The sequence below is a fragment of the Lates calcarifer genome, linkage group LG18 (assembly GCF_001640805.2).
Source record: "Lates calcarifer isolate ASB-BC8 linkage group LG18, TLL_Latcal_v3, whole genome shotgun sequence".
Classification (NCBI taxonomy): domain Eukaryota; kingdom Metazoa; phylum Chordata; class Actinopteri; family Centropomidae; genus Lates; species Lates calcarifer.
Genome location: NC_066850.1, coordinates 5,028,411 through 5,048,714, shown reverse-complemented (window position 1 = coordinate 5,048,714; position 20,304 = coordinate 5,028,411). Strand labels below are relative to the sequence as shown.

General features: G+C 41.1%; 2 protein-coding genes across 2 annotated transcripts; both read right to left on the bottom strand.

Moving 5' to 3' along the window:
• Nucleotides 1–286: 286 nt before the first annotated feature.
• pwp1 (PWP1 homolog, endonuclein) lies at nt 287–5,545 on the bottom strand. The gene is made up of 15 exons (XM_018686990.2): nt 5,344–5,545; nt 4,852–4,910; nt 4,414–4,589; nt 4,212–4,297; nt 4,023–4,119; nt 3,741–3,851; nt 3,444–3,574; nt 3,071–3,141; nt 2,846–2,944; nt 2,682–2,744; nt 2,482–2,593; nt 1,860–1,950; nt 1,348–1,469; nt 1,125–1,230; nt 287–946 (listed from the first exon to the last, which is right to left on the bottom strand). The coding sequence occupies exons 1-15, from the start codon at nt 5,407–5,409 to the stop codon at nt 852–854; spliced, it is 1,485 nt and encodes a 494-aa protein (XP_018542506.1). The 5' UTR covers nt 5,410–5,545; the 3' UTR covers nt 287–851.
• Nucleotides 5,546–6,454: 909 nt separating this feature from the next.
• On the bottom strand, nt 6,455–19,801 carry ano6 (anoctamin 6). The gene is given in 21 exon segments (XM_018686981.2): nt 6,455–7,797; nt 7,799–7,921; nt 8,006–8,111; nt 8,327–8,529; nt 8,665–8,870; nt 9,497–9,627; nt 9,717–9,814; nt 9,901–10,070; nt 10,149–10,377; nt 10,576–10,653; nt 10,803–10,948; nt 11,154–11,214; nt 11,770–11,875; nt 12,156–12,290; nt 12,373–12,488; nt 12,593–12,706; nt 12,791–13,078; nt 13,161–13,226; nt 15,648–15,776; nt 16,240–16,310; nt 19,503–19,801. Coding segments are annotated over 21 exon segments (2,769 nt in total). The 5' UTR covers nt 19,597–19,801; the 3' UTR covers nt 6,455–7,698.
• Between the last annotated feature and the right edge of the window lie 503 nt (nt 19,802–20,304).

Genomic DNA, 20,304 nt, shown 5'->3' with positions numbered 1-20,304 from the left:
CAACAACTCAAGATTTTTTTAAAAACTAATATCGAATTTTTTACATAATTTTTGAGCAGCTTGAACAGCAGAATGGGATCCTGGCTGCTGTACATGTAGTTAATGAAAGGGTGTCCTATTTTATGAATTTCAAGGTTATATATGTATCAGAGCTTTGAAACTTTCCGACAGAAACGTCTAATTTCTATACTGTTTAGATTAGAATTACCATGTCACTTTCACATGCGATGGAAGTGGATGCTGCAGGGAGAGGGCAGTGAGACTGTGCAAAAGAAGAACAAGAAAGTAAAGGTTTACACATTGGTAATAAATGTATTTATTTATTGAATACACATCATTTTGAAAAGTCTGTGTTTGTGCACAGATTTTTGTACACTGGTTTCTATTATATATCTAATTTTATTACTCATTATTACCAGATGTTGGAAATGTCAGAGATTATTTGTACAAAGAAAGGCAAACTGAGGAGGATATCCAATAAACAACAATTCAAAAACAGCGATTCAAGTCTATGAATCTTCCAAAATCAAAAACGAATTCCCAAAAATATTCACTTATATGAATATGAGAAGCATTTTGTTGTCTTTTCTTAACACATCATTGAGTGTTATCTGTTGTTATTTTTCATGAGAAACTGAACAAACGTGGAAGTCTTAGTCAGTTTTAGTTTTAGCCCCAGTTTTCACTCTGGCTGAGTCTTTCATTCGTGCGGCTTCATTTGATCCAATCCTTTCCTGTGAAACAAAGTGCTGCACTGCGAAGAACGCAGCAACAAGCGGAGCAGCTTGACGTCTTTCCTGGGAAGTTCAGTTTATTCATGTTTACAGGCTGTTGCTGCATTCGAAGGGTCACTAAGAGACGTCCATCTCTGCTGTGGCTGCACTGCTGGATGCCTGTGATCCTGTGTTCACCACTAAACGCTCTCGACTACCAAACACCTCGGCCACTAAAGGAAAACAGTCACAGTAACGTGAGAATTATTAAACAGGAAATAGAAGCTTGCAATGATAAAATGAGTAAGGAATAAACATGTTCCTCAAAGAATTAAGCAACAAATTATTTATCTGGGTTTAATGCACAGAATAAATTCAGTGTCAAAGAAGAAAGTTGAGTGTCGACTGTACCTGCTGCAATGTCACTTATATCCCAAACCCTCAAGCCATCTTTCTGTCCCCCAAAGGCGTAGACGAAGGGCTGATCAGGACAACATGAGGCACAGAACAGCACTCCCTGTTCACAAGCGAGAGAGTACATTGTTATGACACCTTTAACCACAAACGTCATGATTCTGACCGGGCGATATACGTCTGAAAGAATCTCAGATCTACCTGCTGTCTATGTTCTTACCATTTTCATATCCCGCGAGTGAACCAGGTTGGGTTTGTTACCCAAAATGTCCCAAACTTTAACGTGTTTGTCGGCTGAGGAGGTGACCAGGCATCCTTTAACCTGGCTGCTTAGGGCCAAACCTGCAGAAATGGTGAGATGTTTAGATTTATTACAGTCATTGTAGGTCCACCATGAAGTAAACTTATGACAAAAACATTAACAGGAGCATCCATCAGTATTTCACAGGAGCAGATGTATTCAGGATTTATCTGGAAATGTCTATACATTCTTCATCTGTGCTTGCTTATTCATGTTTATGGCTGCAGGATGCCAGAGCCTACCCACAGGTTTACCCACATTTCTCTATGAGCAAGCAATGTCAACCCCTCCTTGACGATTACTGCCTAACCACTTCCTCACACTGCAGTAGAACAAGTGTCAAATTATGTGTGAGGCTTAATTTACGACATACTTCACTCAAGGCAAATCTGAACATTGTTGACATTGACAAAGATAAAACTTTCACACACCTGACACTTCTTCATCGTGTGCCCTCAGAGTGAAAACAGGTTTATCAGACCGTGCGTCCAGACAGTACACAAAGCCGTCTTCTGTGCTGGCCTGAAACACAAACACACACTCGAGTTAAAAAAAAAAACAGCAGAGAGTTACCCAATGACCAGTGACGCACCAGCTAGGTTCATAATTGCTATTCTTGGAGTAATTGTTACTTACAACCATTAGAACCTTGTTTTAAAAGGAATGTGTCTGAAAGGAGGCATTTCTGAGTTGTATGATTATTATTCCTCATGCACTTATTTGCAGTTTTACTTATAATTATCTAGTCAAGTTTTTAAGCTTGAGTGATTCAGACATCACTTGATCACAGACAGCAGAGCTCCAATCAGCAGTGCTGGGAGGTGGTGTAACTGACATTAAGATGACGGGAGACTGGGACACAGTATTACGACACAGACATGTGATGAAGCTGATTTGCTAGTTCTGTCTGTTTGTGTTCGGGGAAAATCTGGAAACAACATCAAGTGTCAACACCAAGCAAATTAGCACAACAGACATCCCATTTTTGTAGTCTGAGAGGAAAAGTGTGAATAGCCGTTGTCAAAAAATGTTGCCCACAGTTGGTCTACCTACCAGGAAGTTGCAGGGTGAAAAGTGGTTCCAGACCAGACGCTCCACTTGGCCGCTAAACCTCCAGGTTCGATAGTTGCTGTCTGGACTGCGGCAGTCGTACAGGATGGCTGTCCTGGAAAGAGGAAAATGTTAATCTGAATGTGAAGATATTTATGTTTATGTCCTTTCACCTCATCCTATAAACACCAGACAACACTTACTTATCGTATGATCCAGATATCAGAGTCTGTGCCTCAAATGGGTGGAATGATATCAGTCTGAACCTGGAAGATAAAAGATTTGTTTTTCTAGAAGCTGAAGCAAAATTCTGGGGCTGTAATACCCAACGATCACATTCAGCACCGTTCGTTTTATTTAATTAAACACCTTGTCAGTGTGTTTTCGCAGAGTTGTGGCTGGTTTGCCTTGAGACAGATCCCACAAGATAACAGTGTCATCTGCTGATCCACTGGCCAACACGTTCCTAAGTAAGAGAGGGTGCATTTACTTTACGGGTTACTCTGACTTTGAGTTACGGAAGTGTACACATACACAGTTACAGTATGAAAAAAATGTATCAGTGAGTGCTCCCAGGCGTCAGTGTGCTGACCTGGCCAGTTTGTTCCAGGATAAATCCAGCACTGCGTCTGTGTGCCCCTCGACAGGCTCTGCTGCTGCCCCCTGGTATCAAGAACAGACAGCAATGTGTTAGTGATGTCTAACAGAGCTGGAAATAATGCAGCTCGGCATATCTACTAAAAGCGCCTGTACAGTGAATCAGAGCTGCCTGTGAAAGCTCTTTTCTAGCAAAACCAAGCCTCAAGAATTGTGTTCAAATGTAAAACTTTCTTTCACAAGTCCTAAATTACTTAAAATAAACTCAACAATTTTTTTTCTAACAATTTTAAATGTTCAGTAAGACTTTTACCAGACCACAATCTCACCACACAGATACCATTATGAGACACTGAACAGGCTTGTACCTTCTTGCCCTTCTTTTTCTTCTTTGAGGCCTTTTTGTTCCCCAGGGAAAAGGCTGGCTCTAAACAGTCCACTATATCCAGGTCCCACACGTCTATCTGAGGCGTCATGTTGCCCACAGCGGCGTAGTTGACTGCAGTACGGACACACAGAGGAGAAATCTTGAGATACACTACAGGTTTTGTGAGAGAAATCTATCCAAAAGATTACAATGAGGAAAGCAAAGCGGACAGTGCACATGAGCTGGATACTGATCAGAGCGAGAAACATTTTCAACACTGGCTCGAGGCTTTTCTTACCTGATCCTTCTCCGGGGCTTGGGTCAAAGTTTAGCCACTCCACACACAGTGGGTAAGCTGGCAGCAGAATATCATGATGAACATACAGAGAGTCCTCCTCTGAGTTATAAACTGTAAAACAAGCAATCGACTGTTAGATATACAATTAAGAATTCAATATATAAGGTTTGCATTATGTTTCAGGAAAGGATTTAATACATTTTATCCAAACAACAGATGATATTTTATTGTGTCTGAAGAATATTCCCAGTCATCTATCATGTCACATATGAAGATATTTACCATAGATCTCCAAGTTGCAGCAATCCTTCTCTGCCCTGCCAGCCAGGATGAGATTGTCACCAGGCTTGATTTGGAAGTCTTCTCGCTCATATTGGTCCTAGAGGGAAGAAGAAGAAGAAAAAAGATGATTGTTGTTGATATGTCGCTTTAGGTACTGGGACTGTACTCTGCATGTAAGTGAGCACTCACTGTATCTTTGATGGTGATGTAAGGATCCTCCTCATTACAGCTGAACACAGTGAGCCCAGCCAGACTGTCACCAAGATTAGCCGTCACTGAGATTGAAGAGAGACAAACGTCAGATAACGAGTCAGTAGAGTTTAAATAGACACAAATTAACTGGCGCAATGAGCAGAAATAAATTAGTCTGGACAGTAAACACCCCACTCACCTGTATCTTCTTCGTCATATTTATCCAGGCCGTACTCCGCCAGATCGTCATCTTCGTCCTTTCCTCCTTCATTCTCATCATTTGGAACTTCAGCAACATCAGCTGTAGCATTACCAGGATTCTGCTCTGGAGCCATACCTTCATCATCCTCTTCTTCCTCCTCAGCTGCTAGTTCCCTGATTTAGAGAAGTAGATTAAAAACAACACTGCATCATGTTCGGCTACACAGAGAACAGAAATATTTCATGTAAGGCTTATCATCAATTAATTTGCAGATTATTATCTAAATTCATCGTTTGGTTTCTATGACTTAAGAAAATTGTGTAAAATGCCTGTTGCAATTTCCTATAGTCCGACCAACAGTCCAAAACTAAAATATCTGTATATAACAAAGGAAATCATCAGAGAGATAAAACTGTGGTTTTTATATCTACATACCCCAGCTCCTCCTTTGCTTCAGTAATGATGCGCTGAAGCTCCTCTTGGCTCAACTCAACCTACAGTGGAATAATAAAAAAAACTAGATGATGAGCTCATGTGGCTCAAGCTTTGATCAGATACAAGAAAAAGAGAGAGAGTTGGAGTATAACTGATTTATTCTTCCAGCATTTTTGGTTAAAATATAATTGGAAACAACTATGAGTATGAGATAAGGGTATTTTAAATTCTTTCCACTTATCCTAGTGTTCAAGAAGTCTCACTTTTAGCTCCGTTAGCTGTAACTGCTACTGCTCAAAATGCGTCACATTATACTACACGACGGTTTTTGTGTTGACAGTCTTAAGTTAAACATTATCTGTACATAGGAACGTAAATTAACCCAAAAGGCTCAAAACTGCGGTCATTATAAGTAATAATACAACACAGTGTGCCTGCCATGTTGACACATTAGCAGCCGGCTAACGTTAGCTCGCAGCACGAGCAACTTACTTTGTCCGGCGTTTCCTTGGCAACGCCTCGCCTCACCCACCCGACACAGGTGATCTGGGAGCTCATGTTGAAGAAACAGAGTGATTATATCAGACAAATACAACAAAGTCTGTAACTGTGCGTCCAAACTGCTTGAACTCAGGCACGCACTCAGTGGGCGTACATGTGAGTTAAATGGGTCCTGTGTCGCATCTAGATGACGTATAAAGGGCGTTGAAAATTCTGCCTGGAAAAAATGTACAAGCGACATGAAAGTAAAATCCCAGTGAATCCTTACAGCGCTGTTTTAACGCCTGACCTTCTTCTAATTTCACCAGCAAGTAACAGTGGTTTCAGCTAGAGATCAGCTGAGGTTAAGGAGTTATCAAGAAACTGTCAAACTGTAAAAACAAACACCCAGGAAAACACTTAAAAAATACAAATAGTTGACAAAAACTGTACAAGTGAGGTCTACTGAAGAAAATTAAATATAGATATAATTAAAAACAATATATTATGCAATATAATGGTGGTGAAAACAGTGGAGCTGTATGCATCCTTGAAATTTACTGGTCCAGTGTCTCATTTTCTCTGTGTTCTTGGATGTAATATCCCCTATCTATTATTACTAAGGAAACATAACTTTTAACAGAGCCCTTATAAGAATAAAAATCATGTTCTTTCACACCAAACTGAAATCCATTTCAGTCGGTGCAGAGATAGTGTTTAACACTGACCTTTAGCTGCATATTTGTCGCACAATCTAGGCCATCCAGGGGAAGTGGTACGAGTCTACAAACATTAAAGCGTTCACTCTTTTTCTCTCGTCACATAATCCTGACTAACACAGCAGATAAAGTCAGATACAGGAGGTGTTTTTATTGATCTTAGACTTAGACTTAGACTTAGACGGACTTTATTGATCCTTTGGATGACTCCTCGGAAATTACGTTCCAGCAGCAATACAGCAGAAGATGTAAATAAAATAGAAAGAATAAATAGAATTGGATGAGGGTGATTTAAGATAAATATGATCTGTGATCTCTTGTCCATTCAGCCAATCATTACTCCTTCTGAGATGTCACTGTTGAGCTTTATCACAGGTACAAGGCTTTTAGAAAAACGAGGGAGACATATTTATAAAACTATTTAATGGCACTGTACAAAACAAACAAAAAAAGAAGCATTGTCAGATATGGCTGGTGTACTGTGTGATACTGTTTACATACATGGTGGTTATAGTACCTTTGTTTAGGCGAGGCAATAATACAGCAGAGGTATCGATCCAGGATATCGGTGATGACACAGGAGATAATTAAATTACTGTATGGCCTGTATCACAGGATATGACGTGTGGTCAATACGTTGTGCAGTGTAGTGGTCATGGCACAAGACTGGAGCTTCAAAAAGTGCAACAAAGAACAACAGATGTGAGTGCACGGATAAAGAAAGAGACAGACTACACTCAACTTAACCACTTTACATGGCTGTGATCATTTCCTTTATATGAAAATATTAGCTAAACTTTAACATCTGGTGTCTAGGTGTCTAACAGCTTTAATAACACTGAGCTGTCTGACAGATCACCACAGCTCTTCAGTTATGGTAACAGAGACGGCAAGTGTAAAAAAAAGAAGAAACACTTCATTATAAATTTTGCATTCATATAAAATTAACATATTTTATATCTAATAACACTGATATTTTAGGACAGGATTAAACTCCCAGCAGTGGATTGCCTGTGTGTGAAAGCTTTGAGCTCAGTGGACAGAGTGAGACAGAAACAGTGCCAGTGCTATGGGCTGATGTAGCTAACATATCATTTTATATCATAAAGACTTGGAGACACTTTTGGTAAAAATATACACCAAATGTTTCCCAGAGCTTTCAACCACACTGCGTCAAACCTGTTAAGCAAACACAGTTGATGAAGACCATGTCGGTATGATTCACCTCCCTGGAAAAAACTAGTAGGTAGACACTGAGTTGAGATTGTTTTGCATTTAGTGTGAAACTTCACAGTGGAAGGCACTGATTTCCCCACTTCCCTTTGCTCTAGCGTCCACACCAGGTGGCAAAACACCCACATTAAAACACCCAGCTAATATCTACACTAGTAGTGCAAGAGGCTGCTGTTTGTTCCACCACTAGTTTCTGGCTTGAAGACGTGTGCAGAGACGAAGAGCAGACGACAGTGGTTTCTCCTTTCTTTGTCCAACAGCCTCTTAAGAAGCTTCAGACATCTTCTGTCTGACTGGTTGCTACACATTCTCCATAACTAAAGTCCATATTTTATTTTGGGTCTTAATTCTGTCAGTGGTTCACAAGGAGCTCGTCAGCATTCAAACAGGTGTGCGCAGCCGCTGGGCGGTCACGTCAGAAATCACGCTCCAGCTCCTCCTTTTCCAATTTCACCTCTTTGTGCTCGACAGCGTCGTCGAGGTCAGTTGGTTTCAGACGTTTGGTCACCAGCTTTGAGGTTGGTCTCATGGAGGATAACCTGCGTCAGGTATTTCTCTCGTTTGATCTGTTCTTTGACAGAGTACGGGACGTCTGGGATCACGTAGGACAGGACGAACTTGAGAAAGTAAACTATGTGCTGTGAGGAGAAAAAAAGAGGAATCTCCATTAATGCGTTATTTCATATTTAATCATTTATTTGTGTCAGGGAGATTACACTCACCTCTACAACAATTATAAAAGCCACTTTCGCTGCGATGACATGCCAGTAGTAGCCATTGTACTCATACTGTCTGGGATGTCCCGGAGGAAATCGAAAATCTCGATACCTATTAAAAGGAAGGTTTTATTAAGCATGACTGGTAATTTTCACATACATAAACTTTGTATGAGTCCTGATATGTATATAAAAACCCCAGAGTTAGGTAAGGAAAGGAAAGAGCAGCTAAAACTCAATATTTACATTTATAAATACAAAGAGACTTTGTTGAAATGGATGGTAGTTAAAGTGAAAACTCAAACGTGGTGTTTTCAATTTTTGTACCTGCAGGTGCTGATGATTAAGGAGCTATTTGACTGCTCAGGCTTGCTGAAGTCAGAGAAATCGCTGGTGTTGAATATGGACAGCGAGCTGTTGATGTAGCCCTCCATGGTGTTGTTGGGGTGATTTCCGTATGGGTACACAGAGAAAGACCAGTAGTAGACCAAGCGTGGGATCATGTCTGATGTAAAAGCAATGATCATGGCCTGTGGAAACAACAGGACGCTGTTTACACGTACACGGTCATTTATTTCACTGAACTGCATTATACTGACAAACTGAACAGAAAGTTTTACAAAAATCGGACTTACTGAAGTGTTTTTACAGTAACAGTAACTTACATTTGTTGCAACAGCCAAGATGGCGATGCCCTGAAGAATGGGCTGCCAGGCTCCTATATCCTGGGCCTTCTCTGGCACGACGCGGCGAAACTGAGTGGTGATTTTCCAGGCGTCGACCCGAATCTCAAACAGATTGTTGACCAGAGCCAGGACCGGAGCCAGAGGGAAGGAGGCCACAAAGAGGGTCACAAAGCCAAACTGGATGACTGTGAGAGACAACTCAGGATTCAGATAGCTAGTTTCAAACTAGTTGCACCATTAAACCTCAAAGAGTTTCTTGGCTGGTGAAGACCTTTGCCGGTTGCTAGTGTATCAGACAGCGCTACAGATAAATATCTTTGGCATTGTCTCATCAAAAGCAATGAGCACTGTCACTGCAGCATCAAAATGTGTAATGCAGCAAGCTCTGCCTCAAATAAGGAAAAAAAAAAAACACCTTCTAGCGCCTATGAGAAGAAATCATTCTCTACTCCTCACTGGCAACATGATAATTATGAACTTTTGAGCTCTAGAGGTGTTAGTCTGTGTATTTATGAGCTTTGGACAGCTGTTGTCATTATGCTAAGCTACGCTAAGCTACGCTAAGTTGTACTATGCCTTACTTAATGCACTGTCAGCGTTGAACTATTCCTTAAAAAACATTATTCATCAGTATTTTAACATTTAAATCAAATATCTCAACCATTATATTGCCACTTATTGCCATTTGTGGTGCTGTTCAGTAATTTAGCTCTAGCGATAAACTCTTGCATTATAATTACACAAAGTTTAAACTTGCAGCTGTAAATGTGGCAGATGAAGCGACTGAAGAAGACTTTTGTTTCCCTCTTACCCATTTCAAGATATTCATAGAACAGTCCTAGTTTTGGAAGGGGCTGGAGCTGGTAGTCCTGCTCCCAGCGAGGAATCACCTTCTGGGAGGGCACACGGGTGCAGTAGCGGAAAATCAAATTCTTCACCCAGCTGTGGAGGGGGTGGATGAGAACAGTGACTTAGTGTGACAGAGGAGCGCTGGTGCGTGATTAGCAACAGACGTCTTTCTGACTACTCACGGTATCAAGACCTCTTGGATGTTGTTCCAGATGGCTTTTCCACCCATGATGATAGAGAGCTGAGTCGTCAGCTCAATCAGACAACCACCGGGATCACACTGCAGAAACAAGATGTGGGTTAAGACTCAAAATTTACACGTGAGTAGGTTAGACAGGTCTATGAAACAGCAAGGTTAAACAGTACCTCTTCGTTTCTGTATTTTCCCAAAAGATAAACGGGCTCTTTAGGATAGCCAACTGCTTTCCCTTTAGCGAAGGCGATGTAGAAACAGGAGGAGTAATAGTTGACAAACTGGAAGAGGAACATCTTCAGGGTTAAGCTGTTCTCGTACTCTGACTTGGTCCGTGGGAGCTCTGTGCATCAGACAATAAAAGGTTTGGGATTAAACCACGGTGAGGTCAGGAAAGGACAGACGTACAACTCAAACTTACCGAAGTCAGTGATCCAGATGGCGACGCGCTCGTACAGAATATTGAGGATCATAATCACAACAAAGCTGATCAGGGAGGCGGTGACAGAGGTGGCCATCTGAGGCGTCACATACTCTTTGAAAGGCTCCAACTCTTTTATTTCCTGAGTTCTAAGTTTAGTTGAGAAGACGAAGAAGACGGCCAGGCGGTAGACAGTGATGGCCACAATGGACGCCAGGATCAACAGAATCTAAAGGAGAGTTAAGTTTCCAATAATAAATGAGAAATGAATGAATATTTTCACAGATTTAAACTGACCTTTATTCAAAAGTGATTACAACTTTGCCAATAATTAGGATCAAATTATGTATTTATAAACAGAAACTTCATTGGAAATTGTTACAGAATTACAGACTGGTAAAATAAAAGTGTTACCAATTTTATTTACCCAGAATAAGACTGTCCCGATTCCTATTGACACCCGAACACATCGTCCACAGGTTGTAAAAGGTACGTACTCTTTCACCTAAATCACAAACAAACGCTTTAACAACAACATGAAAATCTGCTTGAAGCCATCTTCATATTTTTCTAAGATTACAAACAATATTCTGACTCTGGGATGTATCATTGCTGCAAAAAAACAACAGGAAAGAGATTGTTTGTGTGGTTTACCCCTGTGATAGGATTTTTCCTCTCATAGATGCACTTGGCCTCATACTCTGGGCGAGGCGGCTCTTCCTGCTCCAGGAACTCCACAGTGTCCCACTCGTACTCCAGCTCCGCCTGGTAACGTTTCCAAAACTCCAGGAACAAAGTTACTACAGCCAGGAAACAAACAGGAGCAGGAAAAGAAACAAGCAGGGCAATGATGAAAAAGAAGGAAAGGGCAGTATTGTCTGCGTCTTCCTCCATAAAACTTTACAATAATAAAACAATAATCCTAAAGAAGAGACCAAAATAAAAATGTCAACATTCATGTTTTACACTGAATGGATGGATCTTGTTGACATATAGAAAACTTACCCCAGATCGACATGAAAACTGCAAACACCAGGGTTCCAAAGTTATCAAATATGCAAAGTTTCTAAAAGAGAAAAAAAGGAGAAAAAAACAAAACGCTGTCACAGTTCTGTGCGACTGAAATGCAAATTAGTTCAAAACTGTTGCTGCGCCACTGGAGAGTAACAGCAGCCAAACACATTTAAATATGTAAACTCTCTAACTGTGTCGTGAGCTGGTGCAGAAAGTGAAACTGTCTTCACCACAAGGTGACGAGGTCCAAAATCTTCCTCTATACCTGTTTTTGTTGTACTTCAATGCTCACCTGTGGATGTTACTGATAGAGACATGATTCCTGATGAGAGTAAAATCCCTTTACTATATATTTAATCTTATAGTTTTACAGGACGTAATCACACAAAAAAAGACGTCCGCACACTTAGATTCATGTGTTGTTTTCTAAACACTAAAAACACAGTGTGAGTCTAAGTGTTTTTCTGCCATCTTGAACTCACTGATGGGGCAAAAATCTACATAATATAAAAGTTTTTTTTTAGTTTAGGGCGCACTGAGTGACACCAATGAGTCTTATAAACACATTCTTCAGCTTTAGCTCATGTTGAGATTAAACACCACTCACTTTTGAAGCCTCACAGGTGCTGTTTAACCTCCAGTATTTGCAGAACCGGTCACACTGTGGACACATCACTATCTTTCCTCCGATCTCAGGGTCGCACACCTCTTTGCTGCAGAGCAGAAACAGTGAAGTCGATAAAATGAAGCATTTGTGCAGCACAGAGATAAATATGTGGAATATGGATGTGTCGTGCTTTAAAGGCCATAGTGTCATTGCTAAATGAAGAATACTGTTCCTGGTTGAACTACATTTCAGGGTCTTCATCAGAACTACTATTTCCAAATTCAAGAATGAACTTTACTTGACTAAAATAATGATATGTAATGTGGTTGAATATATAATAAGTTAATTTACAAGATCTTCTATGAGGTGTCTACAAGATAATGTACCTCCAGGTGCTGGTTTCTTGAGTCTTGTATCCATAAATGAAGCACCCGAGTCCCACAACAGCAGCCAGAGCGAGCATTTTTGTGTAGAAACCCAGCCAGGCAAAGTAAATGCCGATCTTCTCCCCATAATACTTCCTGTGGAGAAGAAAAAACTTAGAGTAAGTCTAGCATTCCTCAGATTATTTTCTGTGAGGAGATCATAAAAGCTTGTGTTCACCTGATTAGGTCGAGTGGTTGCATCTTGTAAAAGCTTTTGGGATGAGCCCATTCTTCATAGAGCACAAACCTCTCGTTGGGGCAGTCCTCCTCTGTGGACCTGACATTGAACCTGCACTGTAACAGCAAACAAAGGAAGTGACTTAAACAAAGGATGTGTGCATATACACACCATGTTCATGCATTTAGCTACACAGAAAGTAGAAACCAGTGCCGCATACGTCATGGAGGGGATAGGCAGCTTTGTACACTCCACCATCCAGCAGTTTGGTGATGCCAAACTTCTTTATATGCCCTCTTATTTCATAGGGGGCACGACTCAGGATGTAATATGCCTGGGAAAAGAGGAAGAGCTTGATGTCACTTCCAGAAATAAACTAATAAAAAGAACTTGAGGACAACAACATGTGGCAACTTGCCATCCTGCTCCTCATGGACGGAGTGAAGAAGAGGTCCTTGTCCTTTATGTAGAAGTACTCCAGACGGTCTTTCTCGAAGGGGGCGGTGAAGAACTCGCTCTCCTTGGTGATCAGCTCCTCGTTGGGGTAGAAGTGCTTGGTGATGCAGGAGAAGAAGCGCCATGGGGAGGGGCGGGAGGACAGGTCGTTGGGCTGGATGGGGAGCTTGATGTGCAGGACCTCAGCGTAGGTGCACAGCACCTCCCACGGCATGTGGACCTTAACGAACATCAGTTTCTCATCAACTACCTGCAGAAGACAGAGAGAGTTTAGCTGAAATAAGAGAGACGGGTGGAGAAGGAACATCTTGCAAAGATCGTGGTCCACGTACAGATCGCGTGGCCTCCAGCTCTATTCCCATCTTCATCAAGCTGGCCTCAAAGTACTCTCGCCGTCTCTGCAGAGAAGAACACAGAAAAATGGCTTCAACAGGCTTCTTACTTTAATGCTCACCCTTCCTCTCCGGCCAGATTCACTTTCTGTGCTGGATGTTCTGTAACATGCATGACTTACTGTGTGTGTGTGTCCACCCAGCAGAGTAAATACTCTGAACATTTGTCAAAGGATTATCAAAGGAAATCGCCTGAAGGCGCACAGAAGTATTCCAGGAAGACGCAACTATTCTGTCACTATCTGTCCCTCTGAGTGACTTTCCAGTTTTTTCCTGTTTTATTTTGAAATTATCTACTTTTTACTTCCTGCCTTTGTGTTTTCCCAAATAGCCCTGCAGTCACCTGGTATCTCTTCACCTGTTCCTCCTTCATCACTACCCTAGTCAAAAAAACCCTCTAGAAATAGTTCAAATGAATCGATATAAGAATTCTCTACAGATCAAGATTTGGCATGTGAATGAATAATTTGCCTTGTGTTATTCGTCAGTTTGTGCATGCTCCTGCTTTAGTTCCTGTGCTTTAGTTCCTGTACGTTACCCCTCCTTGTGTGTTGTTCCCTGTTTCACCTGTCTGTAAACCAGTTTTCATTCAGTTAAAATATCGACACTGCCACCAGCCTTTGTGTTCGGGCATTTAAATCCTTAAACCATGATATGTTGTTTTGACATTACCTTTAAGCTAATTTTTCTTTGGACATTTTCCAGTTCCAGAGCATTGTCAGTATTTACACTGAACATAGGCCAGCATGTCTGAGCAGGTTCTTGTTGGTGGTACGTTGTAACTGAATCCAACTCGAGATCATTTATCATCCAAGAGGATTCAGTCTTTCTGAGTGAATGCAAACTTTAATGTCTCACCTGTATACATTTTCATGCCTTTCTAATGAATACCTTCGAGGAACTGTTGACAAGCCAAACTCAAATACCTTTGTTTGTTTCAGCCAAACCCGTTTTCATGACTCACAGGACATACCATAGGCACAGGTAAATCTAGACAAACATAATAAAGTATTTCAAAGTAAATTTAGCAGAATTTTAAACTTATTATTCAGCCAACACTGTGTGAACTGCACCACGCCCCTGCAGCAGATGCAGCGCAGAAAAAGGTTTTGCAACTCGTGTTGGACATCAACATTTGGCTTTAGAGAGGGTGTGCCTGGTAGAGACTGTTGCCCTCCTCATCCCTCTCTGGATTTAGTTTGTGTTTGTGAAGATTAGGAAGCGAGGAATTGCCTCAGTCTCTGAGCATGTGTGTGTGACAGCTCTACCGGCCGCTCTTTTTATGCTGGAGAGACGTGGATCCAAGTCACAAGGCATGTCTCCTGTTTACGCCCATTACCTCTATTTACTGCTGCTGCAGAAAAACAACACATCCATCGTCACCATCATCATATCCCATCAGTAAGTTTCAAATCCGAGGGGAATGCACTATTATGTGCTATTGTTATTGTTTTCCAACTTTTACCATTTTATGACTTTAGCCTTCACAGTCTCATTTCAGAGCCACTTGAGGGAAACAGTTGCAACACTGCAGGTAACTAAGATCTGTGGATCAACAATATTTCCAAAGCAACCTCACTGTAAACCTGTTGTGAAAGGCGGAGGCAGCAACCAACACACCTGTCAGCTCATGCCTCGGTGTCCTTTTTTTCTGTACTTTAATCCCTGCACAGATCACTGAAATTCAGATTTGTGGTGTTAAATATTTATGATATTAATGGCAGAGCAGAAGCAGCAAATTAACCTGTATTTTATGAAAGTTTTTGATTTCTGGGCTGAGAAAATGTGGCTAACTAACAGCTGGATGGAGTTCAAGCTTAGATGAGGAGACTTATGACCAGGCTGATTTGATATAAGTGGAATAACGCTCTTCATTTCCCTCCCTCTAAACAGAAGCTGTGTTGACTGCACTGCAGTGAAAATATGTGTGCTGAGGGAATGTGAAGTACAGGAGAAAAGCACTATTAAAACAATGTACGCTTAGCTGTTCCACTTCCTGGTTAACAAAAGGTGGAGGTGATATTTAAGTCTCTGAACACGATGCTGAACATACACTGCCACGATTAATTAAATTAACGTCATGCACTGACATCCTGGTGCAAATAAAAACTCCCTTTACAAACAGGCAAGAGTCAACACAGTTTTTATGTGTAATAAAACATACAATGCATATTATATCTGACCATGTATTTACTTCAAAGTAGTAATTAATGTTTTTATGGTGAAAATGTTACATAAAATTCATTCATGACTTTAAACTGTGACAATAACTGGAAAATATTATTTCAAATGATTTGCTGACATTGTCATATTGTCATTTATTTGCATTACAGTGCTCCTGTAGCTCAGAAATTTGAGGCTTTGACCATGTAATCTTACTGTCCCTGGTTCGAGCCCGGATGTTATTCCCCCTTTATGAGAGCCTACCTTGCGTCGCTGGAAGGTGTGCCTCTTCTCAAAATCCTTCTTGTCCTCATCTTCATATACCAGGATGAAATCGATCCGCCTCACGCCGTCGTTGAAGAACAGGGAGTCCGGTTTGTCGTTGAACTCTTCCTGAGGGCAAAAACAAGGCTTGTCGGGTAAAGCTGTCGACTGGAACTCATACTCCTCTTCCTCCATAATGTCATACATGGTGAACAGACAGAGGAGGACAGGAGGAGGAAGAAGGCTGGTGTGAGGGAAGTCTGCGCAGAGATACTGGTGAATACTGACCTTGACTGGTCTATTTAACCCACAGTGTGGGCAAAGCAGGAGAAATGGGAAGAGTCAACAAACAGTTTGAAACCCGCCCTCTGTCTCTCTACCTCTCTCTCTCCACACACAATCAAACTTGTGACACCACTAAGGATTAATGAAGCTCATGCAGGCAAATGTAGACTACTTGCATGAAACTAAAACGAAATAATAATAATAATACTAATATCAGGTATATATGTGCATGATATTTGGCTCCTGGGTTGTACGACAACTTGATTACATCCCAGATACCATCTGATTGATGCACCGATCGACTCACCAGTTGTGTTTTGGTTACTCTTGTTCCTTCTTTAATAGAATGATACGTTGGTAGAAACTCCTCGGGATAAACTGTGACAAAAAAACAAAAACAAAACAGATGAGACACATTAAAGGGAAAACAGATTAATTCTCTACAGATACATAATAAATAGAATTATCTGAGTACTTTCGTTCATGGCAGCCATGTTGTGAAAGTCTGTTATCTTGACGACCTGAGAACTCGAAGTGACTGTATACGGTCACTGGCACGCTCCCTGGCAGCAGCCACAGGTGAGCTGATTGGGCAGGTAACACAGGAACACTGAGTGTCTTTTGTTCTTTTGTCCTGAGGTCATTCACTGTTTTCACTTTAGTTAAGCTGGTTCCCCCTGTCCTCTGTTGCTAAATGCATTTAATGAGTAGTCATGCTTACGCTCTACATCTAATCTCTTAAATTAATTCTGATGTGATTATGATCTGTTGAAAGTGCAGATGTATTGATGAGCTGATATGATTTAGAGTTGTTTATTGATTTCTCTATCAAAGATAATGAGATGTGATGTGCTTCTCCTTCTGTGCTCATATCAATTAAGTCCAGTAACCCTCTGTGAGATCTGGTTTATCTGATTTATCCTAACCTACACTTAGTTTATTAGGTGCTCTGTGATGCTACAATGTGTTTACATAAACATATAACATTTTCTTGTGTGTTATTATTTTCAAGTCCTGATATCAGTATCACCCTCAAAAATCCAGCTGCAGTCAGGCTCTAATATTTCCCTAAACTTTGAGGTGTAATATTATCTCTTTTAACCTCAACACATTCTCATAAAAAAGGTGATTCTGAGTGAGATTCATTAATATGCAAGCTCATGACGTGGCTCTAAAGATGCCAATGTGTGCGGATTTGCTGACATTTTGTGCAGATGTTCATGATCCCCTGAGGATAAATCCTACGAGCCTGCCGACCTCTTGACTATCGTCCATGAGGTTAATGTTGTGTGCTACAGTAAAATGCCCCAACAACTATTAAATAAACAGTTATAAGAATGTTTTAACTGTAAGGTGATATTGTTGTTGAAAATTAATGACATCCACATCAGTCTCAGCTACTTTGGGTTTAGCACTGATTAGCATCAGTTAGCATGGCTGTAGAGCACTGTCCTCTCACCTCAAACTGACTGGGTCAGTATTAATGTTCCCTCTGCTCACTGAAGCAGCACAGACTGTTACTTATTACCAGAACTGTCTCAAGACTTGAAGCAGCGACTCTCCTGTTACAAGCCTGTTTCCCTGCCGACTCACCACACAATGTTATATTACTCCTCGGAAAAAAAGGAGCAATAACTAGGTCGCCGCCTACTGCGGTGTTTCCCTAAAACTTCATTAAGAAATCTGCATTGAGTATTCACACCACAGACCACAACAACACAACACACTTCACTAAACAGTGTGTGCTCTGTTATCAGCCTCAGAAGTTACTTTTTTTTTTTTTCACAAAACAGATGACAAATCACCCAATAGGGAAAGTCCTGTGATATTTCCATTTAAAGTAGAACACTATGAGGAAACTAACTGGAGACAGATGTTGTTTTCAAAACACTAGCCATAGTAACACCCTGGGAAACTTAACAGTGGAATCACTGCTCATCAAATAAGATTTTCCTTTTTAAAAATGGCTCTCCCTCTTGTTGCAGTAGAAAGTCAATGAACCAGTGACAAAAGAACTGTTTAATCCTTAATGCCAGTGCCTCTGGTTATCCTTATTTTGTAACTGTCTGGAGTCTGTGTTCACCTTTCTACAGTGACATACAGTCGGCCCAAATCCTGTAATATCACATGTAAGTAAGGCACGTCGAAACCTATGCCCACATGCTGCAGCGATAAGTTGGGCAGAGGCCGTTTCACCACAACCCACCCACCAGCCCTGTCAGTGCTCACTTCCTCTGGAGAGCTCATCCTCTGAAACAGCACGCAAAAATAATAAAAACAGAGACAACGCTGCCAAACTGGATTCCTACAGTTGTTTTTACAGCATTAGGGCACATTTATTTGAACTGTGGGCTACGATTTAAAGACTTCACTTCTCAAGTTTTACTCAGTTTTTCTGTGATACCATCTGACAGGAAATTCTTCTCTGAAACAAACATGGTGGCATCTTATGACATTTGGCAGAGGGCCAGTAAAACGCCTCTCCCAAAAACAGAAACACCTCTTGCATCTGTAATACAAGAGTAATATAGATGAATGTATCTCCCTGACTCCTCCACCTCCTCTGCAGTGACCTGTCCGATCTGTGATGATGCAGGTTTACTGCACCAACAGCAAAGAAGTGTGGGTGGGTGTCAAGCATGAATGACACTTCCTGGATTACCACAGTGTGCTCATTGTGCATGCTATTAAGGTGAAGCGTGTATTATTTGAGGCAGTCCCATTGTGTTTTTATGGTGTTTTCACAAGCTGCAGCAAAGTATGAACATTAATAATTCATTAAAAAGGGAATGTAGGCCCCATTAAATAGTATTTTCCATGCACTGATGCCAACTATTAATGGTAGCCCCAAAAAACATCTGTCTGTGGGTGAGCTTTGAATAAAAAAAGAGGAATGTAACACCAGACAGTATGTCACAAGTATGTGGACAAGACAGACACAAAGGAGTCAACAGATTGAGAAATCTAAAATACAAGAGCGAGGGGCGCTGACAGCTGAGCGCCTGGCAGAGTTTACAGTTAGGTTGTGGTTTCAGTTTGTCGTGGCAGGAATGTAAGACACGCAAAGAACAACTGAGTACACATCTGTAATAAACACAGGAATGTTAGATGTTCTGGAGGATCTGTGTTTGTGTTTGATCAGCTGGTGATATCTGTAATCTGTGTTGCTGTTCAGTGAAAAAAACATGAGAGCACCACACCCCCACATGCAGTGAGCACGTTCAGAGTATTAAACAGACTCCCACACTCAAAACTTATAAAATAAGATGACTGTGTAAGATCTGTTTCCTCTGTTCATTTCAAATACATGCAGCAGAATGAAAAGTACATTTCCAGCTGTTACTAATGTAATGTAATGCAAAGTACAGGTTTCATTAGAGGTGTTGTTAAAGTCCAGCACTTTTAAACAACTTTAAAAGTTACACTGATCAAAGCATCACTGAGTAAACTGAGAGTAAGTGGTCACATTCCCAGAGATTAGTCTGTATAATTATCACAGGCAGAGCTGGAATAAAATCCACACTAACACCCATACACCAAATCTCTTGCGAAAGACGAAGTGATTCTCACCAACTTCCTCGTCTATCATGCCAAGTTCAGTATCACCCTCAAACTCATCTGTGTCACACACGGAGTCCATCTCGAGAATATCGTTTTCGCTCATTGTCCTTTTCCCAGTCGCATCACCAAAAGACAAAAAAAAACTTTTAAGTTTCACCAGCAACAGGCCAGGTAGTGTGTTACAGTTGTTATAACGCGCAGCCCCGTTCCCCGCGCATTCTCGCTTTAATATTTCTCAACATCGATTCATCTGCATAAAGTTACCCTCAAGTTGTGGCTTGAGAGAGCGGAGTCAAACGGGTGGGGCCGGAGGCGGAGAAGGAGAGAGGGAGGAGGAGAAACTGGCGTCAAGCCAACCGCTAAAATTGGAGTCCCCCCGTATTTTAGCCTTTACGTAAATGCATTGACACGTCCCTGAACGAGAAGTCAGACAGCATAAGGGACTTCCGGTTTTTCAAAATAAGATGTTGGAAAACCGCAAACCCTCCAGTCCACTGGCGTAGGAGGCCAGTGCTTTATCCATTAGACCACTGGGGCTACAAATGACTGACATTATATGTGTGTGCAAATGTAACCATATCAAGTTACAGATGTAAGAATTTTAATTTGAAATTTATCTAAACTGATACAGTAAAAATGAATGATATTCAATGTGTGAGTAGCCAGAGATGTTCTGCACTGATATATCAGCCACTGCCGGAAATTATGGAGCAGTGTGTTTTCATAGCATCTGGTTCTCACAAATTCTTCAATTGCTTTTTCAACATCTTATTTTGAAAACCGGATGTCCCTAATTCTGCCTGTCTGCTCG

What these genes read in the sequence shown, in the direction of transcription:
- pwp1 (XM_018686990.2), bottom strand. Translation starts at nt 5,409, where the DNA reads ATGAGCTCCCAGATCACCTGTGTCGGGTGGGTGAGGCGAGGCGTTGCC. An exon ending in CTGCAACTTGGAGATCTATG is followed by an intron (nt 3,852 to 4,022) that starts GTAAATATCTTC and finishes CTTGTTTTACAG; the next exon opens with TTTATAACTCAGAGGAGGAC. An exon ending in TATAAGTGACATTGCAGCAG is followed by an intron (nt 947 to 1,124) that starts GTACAGTCGACA and finishes GTTTTCCTTTAG; the next exon opens with TGGCCGAGGTGTTTGGTAGT.